This window comes from Trachemys scripta, chromosome 6 (genome assembly GCF_013100865.1).
Source record: "Trachemys scripta elegans isolate TJP31775 chromosome 6, CAS_Tse_1.0, whole genome shotgun sequence".
Lineage (NCBI taxonomy): Eukaryota > Metazoa > Chordata > Testudines > Emydidae > Trachemys > Trachemys scripta.
This window is the reverse complement of record NC_048303.1, coordinates 25,657,536-25,684,615: the sequence shown is the minus strand read 5'-3', so window position 1 is coordinate 25,684,615 and position 27,080 is coordinate 25,657,536. Positions and strand designations below refer to the sequence as shown.

Genomic DNA, 27,080 nt, shown 5'->3' with positions numbered 1-27,080 from the left:
TATTTCATTAGGAGGATGGTGAAGCACTGGAATGCGTTACCTAGGGAGGTGGTGGAGTCTCCTTCCTTAGAAGTTTTTAAGGCCCGGCTTGACAAAGCCCTGGCTGGAATGATTTAGTTGGGAATTGGTCCTGCTTTGAGCAGGGGGTTGGACTAGATGACCTCTTGAGGTCCCTTCCAACCCTGATATTCTGTGATTCTATTATTCTGTGTTTTGTAGATTAAATGAAATATGCCATGTTATTCCACTGCTAGTAAGTGAGAATGAAATATTCAAAAAACCTGTGTAGATTTTTTAAAACATTCTCTGCTGATGAAGATTAAACATTTGGATTAAAATTATTTGTGGAGTTGGGTTTTGTTTTTACTGGAAATTAATTAAGTATCCCATAGAATTCAAACATGTGTCTATTACTTGCCCTATGTGATTTGCCCAAGGTTACATAAGATATTTAATTTCTTTTACATCCATATACATCTGAAAAAGGAGTTCCTGCTTCCTATGATAAAACTTCTCCCTGTTCTTTCAAAAATAATATTCATGTGGCAAAAAAAATAAGTAAGCTCAGATTTCATTTTCACCTCCATGTCACAATTCTGGGGTGGCTGTTAGCCATAGCCATCACCTCATATCATGTCATTAAAAATTGGTATTCTGGATACATCTATAGCATAGTTTATAGATATTTACTTTTCATTTGTGGATGGGAGGGTAGCACATTGATTTACATGTTTATTGTTTGGATGTTTCTGACAGTTGAGAGCAACACAGCAGTTGTCATTTACAGTTCTTCGAGTGATTGCTCATGTGTATTCCACAATAGGTTTGCGTATTCGCCATGTGCACCGGTGTCAGAAGTTTTTCCCCTAGCAGTACCCGTAGGGGAGTGCCCCTAGTGATCCCTGTAGTGGCGCCTCCATGATGTGGTATAAGTGGCACTGCATGCTCCCCCCATCCTCAGTTCCTTCTTGCTGCCAGTGAAGGTGCTTCAGAACTGCTCTGCTCCAGCTTTGCTGCAGCTTGTCCCCAGAACTCCTGTTCGTTCAGTGTATGGTACCCATAGTGATTAGTTTGATTAGTTTTAGTTTAGTTTAGTTAGTGCGCCTGGGCCGGAGCATGCCCTGCGCCCCGGGTTTTAAGTCGTGCGACACTTGTAGGTGACCAGTGCTAGAGAGTGATCTGCATGCGGACTGTTTATGCTGTTTGGGTGAAACAGTGATTGCTGCAAAATTTGCAAGTCGTTCAAGCCTAAGTCCGAGAGAGAGAGAGAGACATTAGGCTGACCTGATGGAGTTGGCGTTAACCACAACTCCAGCGTGCTGCTCCGAGTCAGCACCGGGTACCACAGTGTCGGTGCGCGGCAACCCCCTGGCACCATCTATCAGTTGGCACTGCTCCCCGTCCGTGGGGCACGCCAAGAACACTAAGATGAGGCCTTCTCCACTGTGGCACCGGAGCAAGACTGGGGGAGAGGCTAGACCCATGTTGGGCAGTCCTCGGTCCCCATCGGCCTCTAAGCCTCCGACTCAGATCAAGCGGAGTAGCCCGGCCCGTTCAGAGCAGGCTTGTCTGGATGCCCTCCACGCCAGAGGCCCAGGACATTATGTCCATGCCGGTACCAGGAGCACTGCCAATGTTAGCCCCGCGGTCCAGAGGGAAGCTGCCGCTGTGATCTCCGCAGTCGCCTCTGCCTCGGTACCGGTCACAGTCAAGGGAATGTTCCCGACGCCGTTCACTGCTCAGCAACCGTCCCGTGCATAGTCCACGAAGGTCGCCATTGACCCCCACCAGGTTGTCTGGCTGGGTCCCATCTGACAGAGACTCCAGGCACCACTCTGCCTCAAGGAGCGGATGCCGATGGGACCGAGGCAGACGCTGCTGAAGGTCCTCGTCTCAGAGGGGCTATCGTAGCCAGTCGCGACATGAACAGTGATGCTGTTCCCATTCGTCGTCTCGCTCCAGGACCCCACCACGGCACCGCTCCCGCAGTCCCGGGCGTTGATTGCCGTCACCTCGCCGTTGCGGATGCACCGCGTTGCTACCAGCGGTACCGTTCCTCCACGTCAGGGTCGCAGACTTGTGGTTGGCACTGCTTCCGGCGCCACTGCTCCTCCTGGTCCAGGGACAGCGGCAGGTCGTATGTCAGCCCAGCCTCCCTTCGTAGTTGTCCATCGATGGGTCAGGCCAACCAGGCCGAATAGCGTGCTCTGCCGGTGCCACAGCAGGTGTAGTGGCACCAGGACCCAAGGTTGGCACAGTGGTACCAATGGGCACCGTAGCCCCTGATGCCACAGCAGGTGTAGTGGCACCAGGACCCAAGGTTGGCACAGTGTTACCAATGGGCACTGTAGCCCCCGATGCAGCCCCCAGTGGGGGCTCGCTCAGTGGCCAGAGCCTCGGAATGGCCATCAGCCTCCCTGTCCCGGCCTCCGAGGAAAGAGTCAGTGGGATGTGCATCTTCGACGCCATGCCCGGAGAGCAACCAGGTGGTGGATCCTCCGGTGCCGATGGACACCCAAAGTACTGCACCTGCTTCCTCTCCCTCCCCTGATGAGGCGATTACGGCCCCTTTGTCCCGCAGGAGGTCTCTAGGGCCCCACCAGGAGGTATTGAAAACAGCGGCATCAAATCTCAAACTTCAGGCAGAGGAGGTGGAGGAGCCCTCGGACCCCCTTTTTAACATCCTGTCCACCTCGGTATCGGGCAGGGTGGCCTTGCCACTCCATGAAGGGGTGACGAAAATTTCAAATGTCTTGTGCAAACCCCGCCCTCATTGGCCCCCATCTCTAAGAGAACAGAATGCAAGTATTTTGTGCCCACAAAAGGACAGGAATATCTATACACCCAGCCTGCTCCTAACTTCCTGGTGTTTGAGTCGGTCAACCACAGGAAACGTCAGGGCCAACCAGCCCCTACTCCGATTCAAGGAGCCTGGATTCATTTGGGAGAAAAATGTATTTGTCCTCGAGCTTCCAGTTGCGGGTGGTGAAGCATCAGGCTCTCCTAGTCCAGTATGAGTTCAATCTATGGGGCTCTCTGCCCAAGTTAGAGGACTCCTTCCAGGAGTGTGACAGGAAGGAGTTCAAACCGCTGGTGGAGGAGGGTACAGCGGCTGCCAGGGCAACCCTGCAGGCAGCGTCGAATGAAGCGGTCCATGGCCTTTGTGATTTCCGTGAGAAGGACGTCGCAGCTCCTGCTGTCTGAGTTCTCCAGTGAGGCGCAGAACTCCTTGCAGGACATCCCATTTGACGGCAAGGCTCTGTTTGCGGAAAAGACGGACATAAAACTGCGTGGCCTGAAAGACTCCCGCACTATGCTTCAGACTCTTGGCCTCTATGTTCTGGCTCCGGCTAGACCTAAGTTTAAGCTGCAGCAGGCTCCCACCCAGGCCACCCACCCTAAATACGAGCCCCCTTATAAAAAGTCACAGGACTATAAGAAATGCCCACAGAGATGGCCTTGGTCTGCCCCCCAGCCAAGGGCAAACAGGCAAGGAAACGGCAGTTTTGACAGGATGCCTGGGGGCGACCTACCAGTTCACATCAGGGATCCACCCTCAATAAAGCTTCCCTTCTCTAACCAGTTGTGTGCTTTTCTCCTGGAGTGGTCGTGACCGAAGGCCACAGGGGGTTCAGGCCCATCCTGGACCCGTGAGGCCTGAACCAGTACGTGGTGAAGCTCAAGTTCCGCATGGTCTCCCTGGCCTCCATCATTCCCTCCCGGGATCCCGGGGACTGATACGCCGCGCTCGATCTGCAGGATGCGTACTTCCACATCCATATATTCAAGAGGCACAGACACTTGCTCCGTTTCACGGTTGGTCAGGAACACTACCAATTTACAGTCCTCTGTTTGGCCTGTCCACTGCCCCCAAGGTATTTACACAGTGTATGTCTGTGGTGGCAGCCTACCTCAGGCACCGTGGGGTCCAGATCTTCCCCTATCTGGATGACTGGCTGGTCAAAGGCAGCTCCCGGTCGCAAATGCAGGACCACATGGCGCCACTCTGGGCTTGTTGGTAAATGACACCAAGTCCACATTAGTCCCAGTACAACGCATAGAGCTTATTGGGGCGGTCCTGAACGCCACGTCGGCCAGAGCCTCCCTCCCACTGGACAGGTTCGAGACTCTGAAAGGGTCATCGACATAGTCACAAGGTTTCCAGTGACAACAGCCAGAGCATCTTCAGTTCTTTGGTCACATGTTGGCGTGCACATACGTTATTCATCACACCAGACTAAGGATGAGGCCTCCTCCAGCTCTGGTTGGCCTTGGTGTTCTCCCAGGCAAGAGACAGGATGGACAGGGTCCTCACTGTGCCCGAACCAGTGATTGCCTCCCTTCGATGGTGGTCCTCCCTGGGGAACATGCTCCGCGGGGTCCCATTCAAAGGCAGGCCCCCGTCGCTGGAACTGGTGTCCGACGCATCAGACCTGGGGTGGGGAGCCCATGTGAGAGACTTTCAAACCCAAGGTCTGTGGTCTGCACATAAACGTCAAAGAGCTCAGGGTGGTTCAACTGGCATGCATGGCCTTCCGCTCGCACCTGGAGGTCAGAGTAGTCAGGGTTCTCACGGACAACATGGCTTTGATGTTTTACATCAACAGGCAAGGCGGGGCCCGATCCTCTGCCTGGAAGCCCTCAAACTGTGGGCCTTCTGTATAGCCCATGACATTTGCCTACAGGCTTACCACCTCCCGGGCACCCGGAACTCGCAGGCGGATCACTTGATCACCTCCCTCAGCACAAGTGGTTTCTTTATCCAGAGGTGGTGCACAGACTTTTCCAAGAGTGGGGAACTCCCCAGGTGGACCTGTTCGCAACTTGAGCAGAACCGTCCCTGTCCCTGGTTCTGCTCCGCGAGGGCCGGGACAGGACGCTGTCTCTGATGCCTTCCTCCTGTCCTGGTCAGGCCAGTTTCTTTATGCCTTCCCGCTGATCGACAGGGTCCTGGAAAAGATAAAGCTAGACAGGGCCTGCGTCCTCCTGATTGCCCCGGTGTGGCCCAGGCAACATTGGTACGGGACCCTCACGACCCTGGCGGTCGCCCCGCCGTGGCCATTACCATTCCGTCTGGACCTGCTCTCCCAGGACCAAGGCCGCCGCCACCCCCCCAAACTAGTGGCACTCCACCTCACGGCGTGGCTGCTCAATGGTTAGGCCGGGAGGAAAGGACATGCGCGGAAGGGGTTCAATGTGTCCTCTTGGAAAGCAGGTGACTCTCCACATGCCGAGCCTACTTGGCAAAATGGTCTCGGTTTTCCTGATGGTCAACTGAGCGGGGCATTTTCCCCATGACTGCCCCAATCCAGTTCATTTGGACTACGCTTTCACCTTAGAGCCCAGGGCTTGGCGCCCTCATCCGTCAAGGTGCACTTGGCGGCCATATCGGCCTTCCACCCACCGGTGCAGGGCCACACAGTATTCTCCCATGCCATGACTGGCCGATTCCTTAAGGGATTGGATCATCTCTTCCCGTACATTAGGCCCCCTGTCCTGCAGTGGGACCTGAACTTGGTAGTGCCCGGCTGACGGGCCCTCCGATTTAGGCTGCTAGCTACGTGCTCCTGGTTGCACCTCTCATGGAAGGTAGCCTTTCTGGTAGCTATCACGTCGGAACTCAGGGCCCTGATCTCTGAGCCCCCGAATACAGTTTTCCATAAGGATACGGTCCAGCTCCGCCCACATCCTTCGTTCCTCCTGAAGGTGGTCTCTGCCTACCACATAGGTCAGGACATTTTCCTGCCGGTCCTCTGCCCCAAGCCCCATGCGTCCAGTGAGGCGCACCACCTCCACATGCTGGATGTGAGACGGGCTCTGGCTTTTTACCTGGAGCGAACTAAGACGTTCAGGAAGTCCTCGCAGCTGTTCATCGCCTCGGCCGAACGCAGAGGGGTCGGCCAATCTCCACTCAGCGGCTCTCCAACTGGATCACCTCGTGCATCTGTACCTGTTATGACCTGGTGGGAATCCCTCCACCGTCAATTGTGAGGGCACACTCGACTAGGGCGCAAGCCTTGTCGGCTGCCTTTTTAGCCCATGTCCCCATTCAGGACATTTGTAGGGCTGCCACTGGTCTTCAGTTCACACATTCACCTCACACTATGCGATCGTCTCCCAGATCAGGGAGGACACCAGGTTCGTCAGGGCTGTGCTTCGTCCCAAGAGTTTGTGAACTCCTATTCACCTCTAACAGATATAGCTTGCAGATATAGAATACACATAAGCAATCACTCGAAGAAGAAAAGCTAGTTACCTTTTCCGTAACTGGTGTTCTTCGAGATGTGTTGCTCATGTCTATTCCACATCCTGCCCTCCTTCCTCTCTGTCAGAGTTGCCTGGCAAGAAGGAACTGACGGTGGGGGGGAGTGTGCAGCGCCCATTATACTGCGCCATGGAGGGGCCACTCCAGGGGTCGCTAGGGGCGCTCCCCTACAGGTACTGCTAGGGGAAAAACTTCCGGCACCGGTGCACGTGGTGAGCACACACACCTATTGTGGAATAGACATGAGCAACGCATCTCGAAGAACACCAGTTATGGGAAAGATAACTGTCTTTTGTCTATTCTTCCTTTCTTGCTACCCCATAAAAATTATGAAAATGAAAAACAGGTGTTTGGCATTGGTTTGATCTGTGTTGCTTGTTTTTGTCCTAAATGGCAAGTATTAAATAAACAACACCAACATCAATCAAATCAAATTTTAACTGGAATTTTAAAGAAATCGTAAGTTCCTATCTGACTTGAGTCACCCAGGGAGTCTTACAGACACAAACTGAACAGTATAAGAGTTATTGCCACTTCTCACCATTCAGTACAGTATTTAATTTATTCACCATCAGTGTTTATTATATACCTGAAGTCTCTTTTTGGAAAAGACTCTTGGCTTAGTTCTCCAAAGTCTTGCACTTTGTGTGTTACTGACACTTGTGTAAAGTGTGTAAAATGTTGCTATTCTAATTTGGTAATTTGGTGACTATACATTGTGCCACATAGTGAAGAATCAGGCCTCTATTATTTAAAAGTACTGTAATAAAGTTGGAGTGAGAACTGTATCGTTAGACAACGGGAAGTTACTTACCTATGGTTCAGCTGCTCTGAAGATATCATCATGCAGATTTGTTTTGCCAACTCCCATTACAGTCTGGAAATTCCTTTTTGTTTTGTTTTATGTTTTTCAAGCTCTTGTACCTTCTTTTTCAGGTACACTTTTCTTCTGAGGCTTTTTTTTTTTTTTAACACTTTTGGTCATTTTTAAGTGGCTTTTTCCTCTGGGAGCTTCACATCCAATACAATCAAATGAACTGACTGAAATGTTTGGGGAGCTATGTCCTGAGATTTTGAGAACGTCCTGAGCAGGGTAACAAAAATTGTTAGTGGCATGTCGGAGTTTACATTTGACAAGAAACTTCAAAAACTAAGATTATTTATCCTGGAAAAGAAAACATGGTGAGCAAGTTAAGTGACATTTTCAAAATTATGAAGAACATATAGAAAACAAATCAATCCTTCCCTTTTATCTTGTCACATAATATGAGAGCTGGGACGTACCCAGTGAAACTAGGGCTGTAATTTAAGAAACAGTAAAAGGGAATATTTCTAAAGCAGTATATTGTCAATCAACCTGTGAAATTTTCTACAGAAAGTTGTAAAGACAAATGCGAGATAATTTTATGGTCAAAAATACATTTTTTTTTTAATGAAAAGTAATTCTCATGTTTTTTCTCATCACCCAAGGTGAAACTGATCACTTTTCAAGTCAGCAGAAAATTCTGCCCTTTCCTTACCTTCTTGTACAACATTGCACAATTTGTTATATGTGTATCATGAGGTAGTGTAGGGGATATCTCTTGAGACATCAGGTACTGATAATACTTGAGGCAGAATAGACAACAAGATGGACAACTTTCCTGTTGCATAAACATGTTTAGTAACCAGTTGGGTTTTTTTTTTTTTTTTTTAGATACACAACAATGTGTTCATGTTTTTGAGATTGGGATCTTGCCATCAAAGAAAATGTTAGTTCTGATTACATTAGTTGAGTTAGCATTTTGTTCTGATATTGAACAGGAACAGTATTTTATAGGAATAAAGAAAAATATTAATGTTACTGTTAGTTTTCTTTCCAGGACTAAGCCTGATCTTTGGACATAGGTGTCAGGTTTGGTTAATTACAGCATATCAAGGAATATAGCCTGTTTACTTGCTTAATATGCATAGAAACATAGGTCCAAAGGTCCCTCTAGCCCAGTATCCTGACTCTTAGTAGCCAGCACTTGATGCTGCAGAGGAAGATGTAAGCAGTTGTGGGATAATCTACTCCCCACACAGGTCTCATCCTGTTGTCTGAGATTGTCTTAAACCCTGAAGCACAAAGTTTAATATCCCTTCTAAAATTTGTTTTAATTAATTATGATAGCTCTATATAATCTTGATATCCATATAAATATCCTCAACCTTTTTTAATCTTGTTAAATTATTGGACTTAATGACTTCCTGTGGCAATGAGTTTCACAGTTTAATCACCAATTGTGTGCAAAAGTATTTTATCAGTTTTAAATTTCCCACCATTTAAATTAATTAAATGTCCTTTTATTCTTGTGTTATTAGAGAGGAAGAACAGAAGTTTCCAAATTACCTTCTCTAGACCAGTCATTATTTTATATACATTTATCATGTCCTCTCTTATTTGCTTCCTTTTTAAGATAAATAATCCCAGTCTTTTCAATCTGCCTTCATATAAGAGTTTTTCCAGGCCCTGGATCATTCTCATCACTCTTCTTCTGAACCCTCTTCTAGTTCTGCAGTATCCTTTTTGAAATGGGATGAGCAGTAGTTCAGACAGTATTCAAAATGAGGTTGCACCATTGATTTATATAAAGGCATCATAATATACTATAATATCAGTCATTATCGTATATTTTATACGTCCTAACATCTTGTCATCTTTTTCATCATTCCCTGCCAATGGGAGCTGCAGGAAGTGGCGGCCAGGCCCGCATCTCTTCCCGCAGCTCCCATTGGCCTGGAACAGTGAACTGTGGCCACTGGAGGCTGCAGGTGGCTGTGCAAATGTAAACAAATGGCCTGGCAGCCTGCCAGCAGCTTGCCCTGAAGGGTCACGTGCACCTGCAGGTTGCCCACCACTGTAAGAGAGTTAATAAAATCTCTTTTTGAAATTTTCTCCTTATCTTCAGGATTTGGTTTGGTCATGATCTTCTGAGTTATAACTTTGTTTTCATCTCAGAAAGTGCCATAGGAAAGACAAAGGTTTAGAGAAGTGTGAAATGTTATTTTACAAATCAATACTTTTGAGAGACGATGTGGTTTAATAGTATGAGCATGGGGATGGAAGTAAGGAACTTCTCAATTCTAATCTTTTTGCCCATTGACTCATTGTATGTCCTTGAGCAAGAAACAGATCTGTAAAATGGTATTTTGAGGCTTAATTTGTTAATGTTGGTACAGCACTTTGAAAACGTGAAGTGTTATTAAAATGCTAATAATTGTTACTGAAACTAAGGTATATCACAAAGCAAGCCATTAGCCACGCCAGCCTGAGTTGTTTTCCCCCCTTTTAGGGAAATTACACAAAGATGTGTGTAACAGATTTTGTAGGATTACAGATTTTGAAAACTAGATTGCTTGAACTGAAATAAAAATACCAGCTAGCTTTTATTATCCTGCCATGGCACATAGACCACACACCTATAGATAGTTCAAATAAGTTTGAAAGCAGTTGGTTGCTTTCTGTAAAACAATTATAATACTCTAGCAGGAGAATGAGGATATGATTAATTTGTTCCAAATAAAAAGATATATATTATGTATATATATTTTCTGTTATATAATTTTCTATTATATGTATGACTCATTTGCCTAACAAATAGCATTTTCTTTGAGGACGTTTTTCTTGTTTAAAACTTTTTTTATGCACTAAGATCTCTCTTTTTATTTGTGTTAGGCAGGACTAGATAAAAAATAGATTCACTATAGCTGGTGCTTGCTCATACTAGATATGTCTTAATTACAACAATGGTTTCATATTTTTTCTAGCTCTTTTTTGAGTTACAAGGGAGTCATTGTTACCCAGTGTTTAGAGCACTGGACTGGGACTCAGGAGATGTGGGTTATGTTCCTTGCTCTGTGATTGGTCTGCTTGGTACCTTTGGGCAAGTCACTTCATTCTATGACTCAGTTTTCCCATCTGTAAAATGGAGATAATGGTACTGAACTTTGTAAGGCATTGAGATGTACTGAGAAAAGCACTGTATAAGAAATAGGTGGTGATGGTGATATTATTTATTATTATTATTATCATTATCATCAACAACACATACAATGTAATTCTGAAATTCAGCATTTTTTTTGGGAAACTTGCCAAAGTTTCGAGTTCATATAAGCTGAAACTTGAACTCACAACTCTAGTGAATGGGATGGGTAAAACTGGATTCATTTCATTCAACCCAGAATACAGTTTGACTGCTCTGTGAAAGGAAGGCTTATGAATAAATCTGTATGATTTCCAGCACAAAAATGTCAAGTTGAAGTTAAAATTGAAAGCATATATCAAGGCTGCAATTGGTCTTAGTACAAATTAGCTTTGAAAAATGTAAACAAATAAAAAAAAATGAAACCCCCTCTAATGTTTGAAACCCAGGACATAGAGTAAAGTTTGCGCTTTTCTAACGGCATCTGAACTACCTTAACTTTGCCTGTGTGGAGACGCTAGTCTATCATCTTAGCTTTTCTGTATGTAGAGTATTATTTGGGATGTGCACCACTGAATATTGATTGCGTGTCACTGATGTTAAGTGAGGTTAATAATCTTTGTTCTTTTGATGTAAGCATTATAATTTCAGCCTATGAAGTTTGTATATGAAGGATTGACTGCTGCATGGAGTTGTAGAGATTGATGCTGAGAGGTGCTGAGCACTTCTGTGAGTTAGAGTCCTCGGCCCTTTGCTAGGTCCCTCCCTTAAGGAGGAATGGGGAATGATTCCCTTGAGCATGCTATGTTTGTGTAATTGAAAAGTGGTAACATTTTTCTAAGTACTGTGTATAACCATTGAAAAGAGCCACATAGAGACAAGGATTTCTAGATTTTGTGGTCACAGAGAATTACACACTTTGTTCATTATGGATAAAGTAATGTGTGGTTTTGTTATTTTCAGGACAGAGTTTTAAGGTACGTTGACAAGTTTCAGAGTAACAGCCGTGTTAGTCTGTATCCGCAAAAAGAAGAACAGGAGTACTTGTGGCACCTTAGAGACTAACAAATGTATTAGAGCATAAGCTTTCGTGGACTACAGCCCACTTCTTCTTCATCCGAAGAAGTGGGCTGTAGTCCACGAAAGCTTATGCTCTAATACATTTGTTAGTCTCTGAGGTGCCACAAGTACTCCTGTTCTTCTTTTTAAGGTACGTTGTTTGAGAAGTGCAATTCCTTGATTTCTAACATTTGAATTAAAATAAAAAAGCCATCCAAAATGTTCTTGGAAGATGTTATGGAGTTTGGGATACAATCCAAACAAGTCAGGGGTTCTGTCAGCTCTTACCCTGTAACCCTGGGTGCCTCACAATACTTTGCCACTATAGCTCCCAGTCCGGGATGCTCACAGTCAGCAGCAAGCATGCGGGTCACACCCTGAGTGTCTGTGTGCTATGTAACCAGGCCTGGTTCACCAACTCTGACCTCAGCAGCCTGTCTGCAGCCCACAGCCGCATGCTGGCTTCCACCAGCTTTGGTTACAATCAGCAAGCTGACCCCAACACTCTCCCAGTCCCCAATTTTCCCCCAAACCATGTGCTTTTCAACATCTAGCCCTCTCCTGGACAGTTCAGAGAAATAATAAGATTCTTTTAAAGAGAGAAAAGCACATCACAGCTTATTAACTTAACTGGGGTAAATATACCATTTCCTGCAAACACAGCAGGGGATAGGTTAAGTGAGTAAAAAGGAATAATGTTAGAAAGCATTACAAGCAAATAAAGTGAAAACATGCATCTTAAAGTCTAACTCTTAATCTAGCAAGGTAGAGGCTTTGTTCAAGATGGTTTTCTCATGAATCTTCCTTCTTCCTAGCTATGGCTGACTTTCTTTCAGTCTGGAACTTCCACAGAAGTACAATGAGCTGGCTTCCCTTGTCTTCCTGTGTGAAAGATGTTTGTCAAATCTGTATTCAGGTCCCAGAGACTTCAAACTCCCTCCCCCTCCTTGGTTGAGATCCATCTTTCTCAGCTTGCAAGATCTCTGTTCCCTTGTGTCTATCTAGTGATGGATAACTTAAGGGTTCTCTGCCCCTCTCTGTATAGTCCAGTAAACCTTTGAAAACCATATCTGTCAAAGTTAATTGACCTTGTTGCAAGAGGCAAGATGACCTCATGCTGTTCTTTCCTTCCTGTGGGCTTCCCATCTCCCGTTGAGTTCTATGTAAATGAGGCTTCCATTGTTTTTGGTCACACCTTGGATAATTTCTTTGAATATGTGACATTCCCTCCTGTCTGGGAGAGACCTGTTTCTCCCTTTGTTTGAGTCACAGATTGTAAAGCATAATATTAGTAGTATTCCTAATTCCTTATGTAGTATTAATACATACAGTTCACAATGATATTAATCACCGCTGTGTCATTGGCTTTCATAAAACACCTAGCTCAGTACACTTTTATAATACAATAATATTGTACACAATCAGTTGATTCAAATGCTTATCACTTGAGGTTCAGCCCTCTTATTTTTTTAGATCAGTAAGCCTTTGCAATATAGTGTTTGAAAATAAAACCCAGACCAAACTTCTCTCTCCTTCTGGATGTAGATGCTATGCTTCTCATCCCCCATTTACTAGCTTGATAGCTTTATGTACCTAATATGTAAATAGATCTTCATTGTCTCTGCCTGATGACCAGGCTGGACAGAGAAGCAAACACATTCCTTTGTCTAGGGCAGACCTGTTATCAACTCCCCTCTCATGCCTGGTTTAAACACATTTTAATCATAATTCTAGCATAGATCCACAACTCTTAATACACACCATGTATGTACATCACACAAGAATATTAATGATCTGTAAGTTACAGATATTACATTTTCCAATGATATATTACATGACACCTTTGAGATACAGATTATAACCATACTGAGTTGGGATACACTGAATTGGTCAGGCCAGTGGAAACTCATTGCCTGATATGCCACAGAAGGTAATATCTACTCTAATCACTGATAAACCACTGATATGTGCCTGCAACATTAATGTTAGTAGAGATTTTGTGTTAGAATTTCCTTTGTTTTTAAAATAATAATAGAATAAATAAACTGTGGTTTGGGGGCTTCTTCCTGAACCCCTCGCCCCTTATTGCTGGCAGCACCCCAACTCCCCTGAGTAGGACATCCACTCCTGCCCCATGTCCACATGCTGTCCCACGATGACTCGATGATTGGTTGGGGAGCCATGAAAGTGGGTTTCAGGTGGAGGTTACTCCTACTTTGCATGCGCTTAAGAACTGCCCAATGGTATGTGTGGCTGGGAACACTAGCTCTTCTTCATCTGATGAACCTCCTCTGGTCAGCAATGGAACTCCCCTTCTGATGAGCCCTATGAGGTTTACTAGATGGAGAGGGTTGGGAAACTCTAATGCTTGCCCCCAACTTCTCCTTCTGCAGCTCAAGCTATTCTTGAGCATCCCACTTTCCTCCCCTGTGAATCATGAACAATCATCAGGATGACCAGCACCAATCATATGGAGTTAATGTTAATTACCCAGTTTAAAAATACATTTATTTTGCTAGTCCTGTTTTGGCACGTGTGTGTGGGAGCATTCCAGTTGCTCTGGGTTAGAAGAAGAGTAAATGAAAGGGACTCTGCTCTGGTGAAGTGCCTGTGGGTTTTCAGAATGAAGCTCCAATTCCTTTGGTTTCTCCCCACAGATCTCCTACACTGAATCCTCACTTCTCTATCATCACCCTCATGCACAGGTCAGATTCCCCTCATTGAGGTGTCTTCTAACGTTCACGGGTTCCCTAGGTTGTGTACCAAGAGCAGGATCAATGCTGCATATCCGGACAAGTTTCCTAAGACTCTCAGAGAAAGGAGAGGGGATCGTTAATCTACAGATAGTTTGGAGTCAGTGTTAGTTAATTAAACCTAAAGCAGCTATAATGTTTAGGGTCTGATTATACTGAATATGTACCTTTACTGTTACAAATTCATTTTCCACTGATAACTCTTCACTAAAGTTTTATACCAGTTAGATGCAAAAGAAAAACACTAGGAGATGCTGACTGGTATAGAGAGGGTAGTTTATTGTGTAGTTTGATAACTGTTCTTGAGTTAGCTTAATTTTTATTACAAACAGAATGTGTGGTTTTCATCAAACATTTACTGGAATATCAGCTTTTACATCTGTATCTTATAGCCCCACACAATTTTTTTCAATAGCATGTCTGACATTTAATAAACTATACACTTTTTCTTTTAAAACAATGAGCCAAGAAATCTTTTGATTAGAAGTAAAACTCTATAGAAGAGAGATTTCCCCCCCTATGCTGCATATTATTACACCAAACAGCATGTTTCATCTTTGAGGATAATACTCAGTTTTGTTTGTGGAACAACAATGGCATAATTTTGTTAAAATTAACGTGTATGAATTTTCTGCATATTTGTAAAAGAAAATTTTCTACTAATGCAATGGTTCTTAAACTTTTTTTTTCACGGACCACTTGAAAATTGCTGAGGGTCTCGGCAGACCACTTAATGATCTTCCCAAATGTTGTTTGTACCATTAGCTAACTATTGTAAAGCACTTTGTATAAAAGCACTATACAAAAAAACAAAACCTTAATAATAATTAACGTGTTTTTGTTCTACAGATAAAAGCACACAACTCATATTTTAATATCAGTAGTCTTACCTTTCAAATGCGATGGATGTGCCCTCTGCCCCCCCGCTGTGGCAGCCCCCGAGCTGGGGCTGGGAAGGAGGGCCGTCTCTCCCCAGCAGCTGCAGCCCTCGAGCTGCGGAAAGTTGCCTCTTTCTCTGACCACTGAAGCCCTGCACATCCCAAATTCCCACCACCCCCTCTTCTCACCTCACTGCCATTTCGCACCTACCCCCTATTCGCCCCCAAGGCCACCACCTCATGTTACATGTGCGTCTTCTCCAGGTCCACGCACCTAATTAGTGGAGCCGCGCCTGTGTGGCTCCACTAATTAGGTGGGTGGCCCTTCAGTCTCTTGTGTGCGGCCACCCAGGCGCACACCATAGAGAGAACTATCCGCGGACCATCTGAATGGAGCTCGCGGACCACTGGTGCTCCGCCCACCTCAGTTTGAGAACCTGTGTACTAATGGATGTATTTACATTTTTAACAGTAAACTTAATGCTGTGAGAGAGGTTCAGAAGAATTACACTGGAAATGTAATATTTATACATAAGCAACAACAATCAGTGGTGGGGTCAGAAGTACTAGTAATTTTTCTGTAGTTGGTACAGCACCCACCCACAAATAGGTCTCAATCCTATTCTGCTTTCCCTACAGTTCAAGTAGGTAGTTTTCGAGTGCTGCTCTCCCACAGTGATCTTTCCTCTTTGATCACTCTGCCTTAAGTTCATAGGCTGAACTGAGAGAAGTGCTAATGAAATTAATGTTCATCATTCTGTCCCAACAGCTGGGAGAGCACCCTTCGGATTTATGCCCCTGTCATTTCTGAAATCCATTATTTACATTTTTTAGGGCAAACCACCAATCCTGAACCAGCGAATTAAGATTTAAAACAGCCAACAAATTCAGTTTGTCTCTTCACTCATCTTTTTGCCTGTCCACTTCTACCATTCATTCTGGTCAGATGCAGTGTCATTACTTTAGTTTCTTGTTTTGCAGTTGTCACATAGTTCCCTACAGAGTTCTGTTGGACCTTAGCTTGCTTCTAAACATGCTTTTCATTTCCATATGCCGTTGCTACACTGGCAGTAGTGCCGCTTGCCTTACGCTTCCTTGCCTACATGTCTCATGATTAAGGCTACATTTTAGTCACAGGTATTTTTAGTAAAAGTCATAGGCAGTAAACAAAAATTCACGGTCTGTGACCTGTCCATGACTTCTACTATATACTCCTGACTAAATCTTGGGGGGGCTGCCTGGGGGTGCCATGGGTGCTCGGGGCAGGGGGCGGTGTGTGAGCCAGAGGCCGCGGCGCAAGGCCTGGGACCCCCGCTGGTGCTGGGGGGAGTTGGCAGGGCCAGCAGGCTCCCTACCTGGCTCTGCCCCTCCCCGGAAGTGGCAACATTCCCCTCGCCCAGCTCCTAGGTGGAGGCATGGCCAGGCAGTTCTGTGTGCTGCCTCTGCCCAGAGCGGTGGCTTCACAGGAGCCGCGGCCAATGGGAGCTGTGAGGGTGGTGCCTGCACGCAGAGGCAGTGCGCAGAGCTGCCTGGCCATGCCTCTGCGTAGGAGCTGAGCGAGGGGAATGTCACTGCTTCTGGGAAGCCCACCAGGTAAGCACCGCCGAGAGCTTGCCTCACCCCATCCCGTGCCCCAATCCCCTGCCCCCTTCCACACCCAAACTCTGCTGCTGCTTGGGGGGGGGGGCGCGGTGGCCCAAGACTGCCCCAGCAGTAGCTGGTGTGACTGGCGCGGGGGCTGCCTGAACTGCCGCTAGCCGCTGCAGAAGTCATGGAGGTTCTGTGACCTCTGTGACAAACCCGCAGCCTTACTTATGATTACTCATGGGTTTCCATGCTTATCTAATCCATGTTTGTATTTAACATTTATATTATGATAGTGCTGTGCTAGACATTGTACAAACATATAGCAAATGACAGTCCCTGCCCCAAAGCGCTGACAGTCTAAAAGACATCTTGCTACCCTGGCTGAGATTGCCAGCAGTTGTGATGTTTTCTGAAGTCTGGGCACTTGTCTACTAAGAATGAACACTAAGTTGGTTGTTTAACTTTGAGAAAATGTGAAAACACATTGAAACATCCCTTTGGCTTATATTTAACTTGAATACTAAACATAGTTGTCAGCCATTTTCATCTGTAAACTTTTTTAAAAGGGTAATTATAGCTGAAGCACCAGTGACAATTATAGTTTAAGATTGCCCAAGAGTTTCCATTATAACCTGTTTTCAGTCACTCATAAAGTTCTGAAATCTTCATCTGTTGGGCTGAAATTTTCCAGACCTTGTCCCTGCCAGAGTGTGTTGTTTGTTTATTTTTTTAAAGAAAGATAGGATAAAAAAACCTGAAAGCTGTTTTGAGTATGAAAAGTGTGTGTGTGTGTATGTAAAATTTTTCCAGTTTTATACATATTATATAAAAAGTTGCAGTATATCTATCTTGTGACTAATTTTAATAACTCTAGCACCTAAGCAGTTGAGTTAAAAGCTGAAATTTATCAGAGAGAAAGCCCTCCTTGAGGACAAGTGCCTTTGAATGCAGTGGAAAAAATAATTATGATTTTATCACTTTATGTGCATTTGAAAATTGCATTTAACAGGCACAATAGTTTATTGGTGTAAAAATGTGATATTTTTAACACTGAGCCATGAGAAAGGTAGGCTCCACTGTGCATGCATGTATACATGGCTAATTTGGCTGTATATTTAAAATAAATAGATACATTCAGTTAAAGTTTACACAGTATAGGCCTGATCAAAACTCATAGAAGTCAATGGAAAAACTCCCATTAACTGAAGCAGGCAGTGGATCAGGATATGTATGAACCAGTTGTCTATACCAATAGTTTTAAACCTTTTTTTCTGAGGACCCAGTTGGAGAAAATTGTTGATGCCCGCGACCCAACAAAGCTGGGGATGAGGGCCTCGGGGCATGGGAGGGGCTCAGGGCTGGGGCAGAGGGTTGGGGTGCGGGGTGAGAGCTGTGGGGTGGGGACGGGAATGAGGGGTTCAGGGTGTGGGAGGGGGTAGATTTTGCAGCCAGGGGATCAGAGAATATGTGGAGCCCTATCCAACAGCATTCCTAGTATTTATCTCAGGCCTTGTCTGAATTAGAAAAATTGCACTGGTGTAATGAAATTGATTTAAATTCTCTCTCATTACACTGGTGGAAACCCCTAATGTAAACATACTTAAATCAGTTTAAAATCTTAAATATATCAATTAAGCTTAAGTTGTACTTGTCTAATAAAAATAAAGCCTTAGCCTTTTTCCTTTTCAGTCTGCTTCTTTCCATGTTCCCTATTGGAGGACAACCTAATGCCAAGCAGTTAAATATTTTCCCAGTCACGTTGATGACTGAATCTTTAAATGTTAAGACCACAGTCAGTGCTCCAGTTTATACAGAATATTCTATTATATTTGAAATTAAAGAAAGATAATTTGATTTACTTTTTAATATGATCTTTAAAAAAAATAGAGTATGATTAAATGCAATGTAGTGATTATACATTGAGTGTCTCTCTAGTTGCAGTAGAAAAAATAAAATGGATAGCCCAAATTTCAGTAGGCTTCTTAGACTGGAAAGAATTTTAAAAGGAAATATATGTCGAGTGATCAGATGCAGATTGCATTTTTTTTTCTAAAAGAGATTAGCTACTATTTAATCCCAAATCAAGGGACAGAGAAGAAGGATGGTTTTGAAATTAAGGAATTGGACTAAGATTCAGGAGATCTGGTTCTAGTTCTCAGCTCTGCCAAGGGCTTACTCTGGGACCTATGGCAAGTCACTGAGATTTTCAGAAGTGCTCTGCACCCACAATCAGGGTCAGATTTTCAAGAGAGCTCATCTTTTAGGCATCAAAATAAGTAGTAATTTTTTCCAAATGAGCCCAGCATGTTGAGTGCTGAGCTGTTTTGAAACTCTGGACATAAGTGGAAGCTGTTGAGTTCAGAGCACTTGTAAAAAATCTGACTCCAGATATCAGGCCTGAGCACTTGAAAACCTGCCTCTTAATCTCTTGGTACCTGAGTTCTCCCATCTGTAAAATGGAGGTAATAGTTCCCTATATTGTGTGGTGTTTTGAGAGTAAATTCATTAATATTTGTAAGATGCTCCAATACTTTGGTGATGAGGATGATATGAATTGAAATACCCAGTCTAAACCATTCATAAACATAGTGAGAACATAATATTGTTTTAACAACTACAGGTACTGGGAAGCTGTTCACAAATGGGATGAAGCACTTCAGTTAACTCCAGAAGATGCTACACTTTATGAGATGAAATCACAGGTAACTCATGAAAATTCTTTGTCAATTTAGAAATCCAAAGTTATATTGTAGTCTTAAACAGAATATGCCTAAAACCCTGCCACCACTTGTGTATGTAAAAGGAGAGTACAACTGGACATGGGCCACTGAATTTAAGAAATATTGCTTGTTATAGGCTCAGAGATAGATCCCTCTCTCCTCTTTCAGCATAACAGGGAATCTTCTAGAGGTTAGAGTATTTTTACTCTTGCCAAGCATGCCATGATAACATCTCTGTCCAGGTCTGAATTTGGCCAGTGTCTAAATGTAAAATTTTAAATTGAGACATTTAAAAATTATATTTATTATCATTACTCCAGGTAGGTAAAGATCTCCAAATCTGCCATTAATAATCCATATGATTTTACTGAAGTATTAGTTTATTGCCACCTCTTTCCTCTCTCCTCACCCTTCTCAAAAAAAAAAGTATATGTTATGCGAAATACATACCCCATATTTTGGTGTCCACTTAATGCACAGACAAACTTTGGAGAAAAATGCATTTAGTCAAATACATTCATTGGTCTCAACCATCCTGGCTCTGTTTCAGGGCTGTTTTGATGGGTTAAGGCTCCAGCAACCACCAACACTGCAATGAAACCTTGATATGTAATGTCCCTTTTCTCTCCAAGCGGCTAGTCAAATTTTGGGGCCATGGCGACTTTCCAGTTAGAAGTAGAAATTGATGGAGTCTGGTATTCTCTTTCATGCAATCTTGTTTATTTACAAAGAATGTACAAAGCCCCGCTTCTCCAAACGCCAGAGGAACAAAGAATAAAAGGAGCAGTTTCTTAGTTTATAGCTCCAGACTTCTTTAGCCAACAGACCCAAAGCTCTCTAGTTTTTCCCAATGTCACACTGTGCTCACAGGCTACTTCTTAGCTTTCTTGTTTTGTTGCTTCTGCCTCTTGCTTTGTTATTGTCTCTTCTTAGTTTCTGTGTGTTCAGTCACACACCTGCACCCATATGCACACCTAGTTGCAATACCAAGTGACCCCCTGCCACAACCACACATGGTGCTGGTTTCTGGCAGACTGTCTTAATCCATGTTTTAGGTGTGGCTCCTTCACTGTCTCATACAACTATCTTAAATAAAGGATGTATTCACACACCAGTTTGAACTAGGTTGTATCTCAGCCCATAATAAAGTTTCACCCAGTTAGTAACAGTATCAGCTGTATGGACTAAGAAAACTGCTGATCTCACAGTGACTTTTTGTATGGCTTCAGTGGCAAAGTTATGGGACACCATTATTTTATGCATGTCCATGTGCTTGTGTCCCCTTCCTGCCTAAGTAGAAAAAATAAGATTTTCCATCTTTTTGTAACATACATTCAGTGGATTTTTAAATTGGAAATGAGGAGCCAGTTAGAGGGAGAGAAGACAAGATGTGTGGGTTCAGCATCCTATCACCTTGTTTTACTTTTCATTTAAGCTTTTGTTATGCCATTTTCTGTTTTTCATTTAAGATGTTTTAGGTTTTTTCCCCTTTCACGTGGTTGATTTGCTTCTTTTTGCTCCTTACCTTTTAAAAACAACGTTAACTGTCAAACTGCTTCTCAATGTAGGCACACCACAGTAAGACATACCTGTTGTGATGCCAAATATATCAGATATGTTCTGGTATTTCACAAAATGACTGCAGCCCACCAGCTGAGGTGGAGGACCTGGAGAAACAATGTTAAATGTTTACAGAAACCAAACCCTAGTGTTTGACTGATTCCCTAGTTTGGCACCAGCAGTATGTTCTCCTTTCTCCACTTAGGCTTTCTCCCTGGCCTTTTAAAAAGATACATATTCCTACTTTCCAGTGGTGTGCAGAGAAGAAGGCAATTAACATTCACAATGGCTTGTGTGTGCTTGGGGTATATTTCCCAGGGAGACATTCTGCTTTCTCTCAGATCAGTTGTATTAATACTTTGGGTGCATACTTGCTCTTTGCAGAGGCCGTAGTAAAATTTAGGCACCAGTAACCAAAGGTGAATAGTTCTGGTATAATGTTGGAATTGCTGTATTTGTTGACTCTTACTGCCCAGGTATTTCCCTATTGTTTGGGAGTATATGATAACCAAAAGCCACCTCTCCCCCACTTCCATCTCTATGAATCCTCAAATGAAATTTTAGAAATTAAGCATATATATAGATCATGTTTTGTCACAGTGCCCTATTGGGATAAGAACCAAAGGGCTGGTGATTGGAGAGGGGAAGGGACCAGTGGGTGGAATGAGACAAAGACAGAAGAGAGAACACTGCATGTAAAAGAAAGAGGAAGAAAGTCCACATCAGAAAAGAGAGAGGATTAAAGATTAAGAGAATAAACAGTTAAAAGGGGGAAAATACTCTGAAGGAAAATGTGGCTATTGAAAAACATGGAAGAAAAATAAAAAAATGTAGACTAGTGGGCAGAAAAGAAAAAGGACAAAAAAACCCATGGTGCTATAGTAAATTATTTGTTTATTTTATGGAAAATATGCTTTATTCACTGTTAGAATCTATAATGTTATAGTAATTGACTGTTTCCAGTTTAAAAAAAAAAAGTAAAGGCAAAACTCAAGAAAAACAAAAACCTGAACATTTTCCCAGCATTTGAATGGGAATGTGATGATGTTCCCTCTCACCCTCTTTGGATGTTGTCATGTTTTGTTTTTCCTGGGCTGGAGAATGTTTGACTCCTCAAAAATGTGGAAGTTTATTAATAATCAAATGTACAGAGGCCAGTTGTAGTGAAATAACACCAAGGTGGCATCTGTTTCTGCATAGCTACTGAAGGTTTAGTCCTCCTTTAGTTGTGGCTTTCTGTTCTTTAGTAGTTTTAAGACACAACTTTTACAGCTTTTGTAATTTTTCTTCATGAATTCCCTTGGGTAACATATCAAAGATACTGAATTATTTGGCACACATCACTATGCATATTACATGTTACATTAGAAAGGCTCTATTGAAACAAAGGAGTAGGCCCCTAGATTAATTAGAAATGGTCCTTTTATTTCAGTGGAGTAGACATTAGGATCCATTAATAGTTTTCTTTTGAAACCACTGAATGTTTCTAATGAAACACACACATAATTTGTTTTACATTAATGGAGCAAAGAAGTGGATGTTTATTTTTCCTTTCACATCAGGCTACAGTTCATAGTCAATTATTTTCCTCTTGATTTTATGCAACAAATTGCTTCTCTGAAATGCCACTTAACTCTTCGCATTATTCAGAGCCTGTAGGAAGCAAGAAGGGGAACCTACCATACCATCAGATATACTTAGAGCCAGGTTTACAAAGGTATATATGCACCTAAAAATGCAGATAGGCCCTGTGGGGATTTATAAAAACACCTAAGTGAATAAGGGTCCTAACTCCAATTGATTTTAATAGGAGTTAGGTGTCCAACTGGTTTAGGTGCTTTTGTAAATGCCACTAAGTGCCTGTCTGCATCTTTAGGCACCTAAATACCTTTGAAAATTAACCCTTTAGTTCTTCAAGTAAAGCAAATGGCTTAAAATATGAAAACTGCTTAGGTTCTTGTTAGGGACATAAATGCAGGCTGAGCAATTTCTTGAATAAAAGAGACCAAGAAGTGGAGTTTGTTTGTTTCAAAGGCCCTGAGGCTGGCTCTAACCGTATCTCATAATCTAGGTCTGTTTTCATATAATCTTTACTTTGCATTTTTGAGCTGGCTTTGTCATTAGAGTGACTACAAGAATGAATGCTGCACAATGCTATCATAATGGGACAGTTAGCTAATATTTAGTGGAACAAATTAGCATATAAATGTGTCTTTAGTAACATCTGTTTCTCTTTTTTGATTATGGTTTTATTGTTCATGTCATGTGAATTTAACAAATGAGGTCTAGGCTCATCTTGTACATTAAAGCTGCTTTTTTCATTTAAATTCCCTCAAAACCTAAGATAGGTATAGTGTGAATGGCAGAAGAATATAGTGTACTCCTAATGAGTTATATGCTCATCCACAAAACTCATGATAATAGACTACGAATAGTCAAAACAATAGTGTAAGAACCAACATAATCAAGGGCTCTCTGCAAGGCCATTCAGTTGGTGCTCCAGCTGCAAGCCCAAGACTAAGTTTGTGATCAGCTCTCATAACTGGATCCCATGCCATACTAGTGGAGGGAGTTCAGTGTTGTGCACAAGGACACAGAATGGGCAGTAGCTCGTTGTGTGTGTGTGTGTGTGTGTGTGTGTGAGAGAGAGAGAGAGAGAGAGAAAGAGAGATTGTGTTTGCACTGCAGTATAGGGAGGAGACATTCTGATTCCATATGGAGCCCTTGTGACAGTACTGGAAATCTGTCTATGTAAAATGTATGAATTCAGATTGATTTTATGAGCTGTCTATATCATTATGCCTCAGTATATATTGAACCAGGCATTTTCCAGCAGGGACTTTGTCAGGTACTGCACAGATCCTCTCTAGGGAGCTGATGCAGGAACATTAACATTTGAATAGGTCTATCTCTAGTCTTTTCTGTGCTTTCACACCAGTGCTTCAGCATGCTGGCATTTAGTAATGGATATTATTTACCAGACACCTACTAGGCGACCATAGGTAGACACATTAGACAGGATGTTAGCACCACCAGTGAGATCCAAGAGAAATGCCCTGGAGTTCTCCCCCTCATTCCCATCTGCTGAACAGAAGGCAGCATAATGGGTCTACCAAGCTGCTGTTGCTGAGCACACCTTGGGGGTTCAGTCTGGCCATGGCATATCAGCCTCTGGCTTTTAGGTGTCATAGGTTTGAAGCTCTGCCCCCTCTCATTGCTGGAAAAGAGAAGGGATTTTCTGTCTTCTCCCCACTCCCAGAACTTCCTGGGTGCTGAAGAGAAGCGCTTCACCATAACTCTACGGATTCGCCTACTCTCTGTGTTTTAGGTAGGGTTACCATACTTCTGGGTTTTCCCGGACATTGCCTCTTTTTTGAGCCTCTGTCCAGGTGGATTTTTCAAATAAGGAAATGTCCTGATTTTTGCAGAGCAGACACTGCAGCTCAGAAAGAGCCTCCATTGATCTGCTTCCTGATTGGGCCCTCCCCTACATCTGAAGCTGATTGGTCTATTTCTTTGCAGCCGCAGCTGCCCGATCTTTCCCACCCAGGCCCTGGCTCCCAGCCCTGGGGAGGGGGTCCTACAGGGAGTCGCTGACTGAAGGCTGTCGCTGCCTCCTGGGCTTGCGACAGCTGCCTTGAGACTGTGACAGAAAGCAACACTGTCCCCCACCTCCAGTGAGTGCCCCTGCTGCAGGTACCCCCTTGAGTTCCCCTGCTGCTCCCCCCCAATGTCCTCTTTTTGAGAACCTGAAATAAGGTAACCCTAGTTAGGGCCTCCTCCTCTGTGCTGTTGCTCTCAGCTTTTCCAAGTAATGGCAGCAGCAAGAAACTATATGATTTGTGACATTTTCATTGCTACATAAAAAGTTCTAAATAGCGTCAGAGAAAATAACCAAAGTCTGGTTACTTTAATCTGCTGCATCTTGGAGCAGTTAGTCTGTCTGAGGGTATGGCTACTACAGATGCTACAGTGTCACAGCTGCAGCTATGCCAGTGTAGCACTTTAGTGTAGACACTTACTATACTGATAGAAGGATTTTCTGTTGCTGTGGTAAATTTACCCCCTAAAGAGGTCGTGGCTAGGTTGATGGAAGAATTCTTCTGTCGACCTAACTGCATCTCTAGTGGAAGACAACATTGAATAGGACATGAATTTTTTCACAGCCTTGAGCAAAGTAGCTTGGTAAACCTAAGTTTTAGGTGTACACCAGACCCAAAGAATTATAACAACAATACTGCATCAGTTTATACTGTGTGCAATTTGTAAGGTTGCTGTAGCAAAGCGAAGACTCACTGGCACAGCGCCTCCTGCTGGTCTTCTTGGGAATTAGCTCATCCAGCACTCAGAGCGCCCTCTGCTGACCAATGTATTGCTTGCCTCAGGCCCCTTACTTTGGGGTTCTGCCCCAGCAGTACCCCACCATGCTCTGGGTCTCCCCTCCCAGGGGATCCCCCAACTCTCTCACCCACCTTGCCTCAGTGGCTACTGCCAGTCACCATGTAGCCCCTATTCACTGGGGCAGACTGCAGTCTGTCATGGCCACTCATCATTGGCAAGGAGGTTGGACCAGCTGCCTCTACCTATCTCTGGGATGCTGCCTTTGCAACCCCAGTACCTGTTTTGGCCTTTTAGCCAGGCCCGCAACCTGGGGATTTACCAGGCTAGAGCACCCCTTGCCTTTCCCCAGCCCTGTTCCATTCCCTGTACCATGAGCTCCCAGGCAGCCAGGTCCTCCTCTCTCCAGAGCAAGAGAGAGACTGCCTCAGCCCCTGGCTCACAGCCCTTTTATAGGGCCAACTGTGGCCTGATTGGGGCGTGGCCCCAGCTGTGGCTGCTTCCCCAGTCAGCCTAGTCTTTTCTCTCTCTTTTCTGTCTCAAGTGCTTGGGCGAGTCGCACGTAAAGGAGAAGTGCCGCATATGTAAAAACTTTCAGCCATGAACTCAGAAGGAGTGGGATATCCGTCTCCAAGCTCTCCTATTGGAGTCGGCCCTTCGCCTGGCATCCGAGCCTTACCACCAGGAATCAGCGAGCACCTTGACATCAGCGTGTAGTGCACCCCCGGCACCAGGCTCCACCCAGTACCGTTCCACATCTCTGGTGCCTAAGAAGAAGGCACAGCTCCCCAGCATCAGGCAAAAAGGCCCAAGGGTCCTCAGGCAAGGGAACCTAGTTCGGCCTGCCCGGCCACTCCAGAGTCCACGGACCCCAGTTTGAGAAACGCTGCTCTAGGAATTATTTTGGGGAAATTCTGTGGCCTGTGTTATAAAGAGTTTAGACTAATGAACACAGTGGTCCCTTCAGGCCTTGGAATTTATTAATCTATGTTTATTACTCTGTTAATGATGTAAGTAGGCCCATCAGCAGGGCTTTTTTTCTATACTAATCTTTATGTATTTTAAACCACATTCACCACAGTAGTATCTGAATGCCTTTCAGTGGTGCATTAAGCAATGTGACTATATATCTGTCATATGTTGTTTGTTCTCTCATCTCCACAGAGGGGGAAGCATATGCAGCAGAGCATCTTGTTTTGGTAGTATGTGTCTCTTGTTTTTTTAAAATATAAATGTACCTGCTTCTCTTTGTTTATATTAGAAGAAGGGTACGGTCAAAGAAATGCATTTTACCCTTGGAGCAGAAAGCAGTATGGTTTGTAACAGTCCTTAGTTTTTGGGGAAGTTCATTCCATAGTCTCAGCCCAACCCTGGACAAAGTTCTATCTCCTGCAAAGACTTTATGCTTATTGTTGAGAGTTCCCTTGTTCCAGAGGAATGCAGTTGTCAACCACCAGCTTTGTCTTGGAGCTTTAGATGATCTTTTAGCTACCCTGGGCTCAGGCCATGGAGCATCTTGACGCTAAGGACCAAGAACTTGAAGTTCATTCTAGATTTATGGGAAGCCAGTGTAGAAAGTGGAGGACAGGTTTGATGTGTTCCCAGTGGCCTGTGTTACTGAAGAGATATGCTGTGGCATTCTGTGGTAGTTGGGATTTCCTAAGGGCAAAAAGGCTTCATGCCCAGTTATATTACATGGCTATAGTCCAGCCGAGAGGTAACAAAAGCATGAGTAACTGAGGCCAGGTCTTCATCTGGCAGGATGTTTCCTAGTCAAGCAGAGATGGTAGAAAGCATTACTTGCGGATGTTGCTGTGTGAAGAAAGCTCAGCGGCAGTGAGGAACCCCAGAGTACTTATAGACTACAGACTGAATTGACCGGTTGTGAATCTTTATGCAGCGGAGGTGGCACTGTGTATGCAGGCTCTTCAGAATACTTTCTTCTGCCCACCAGCATTACCTCTGCCTTGCTCAGG

At 44.0% G+C, this 27,080-nt stretch overlaps 1 protein-coding gene across 1 annotated transcript in view; it reads left to right on the top strand.

Annotated features, from left to right (window-relative positions):
- The window catches only part of TTC33 (tetratricopeptide repeat domain 33), a 98,028-nt gene that overhangs the window by 37,220 nt on the left and 33,728 nt on the right, over positions 1–27,080 (top strand). Inside the window, exon 2 of the mRNA XM_034773566.1 lies at positions 19,107–19,188. Within this exon, the coding sequence (XP_034629457.1) occupies positions 19,107–19,188 (82 nt within the window). The remainder of the gene's footprint in view (positions 1–19,106; positions 19,189–27,080) is intronic.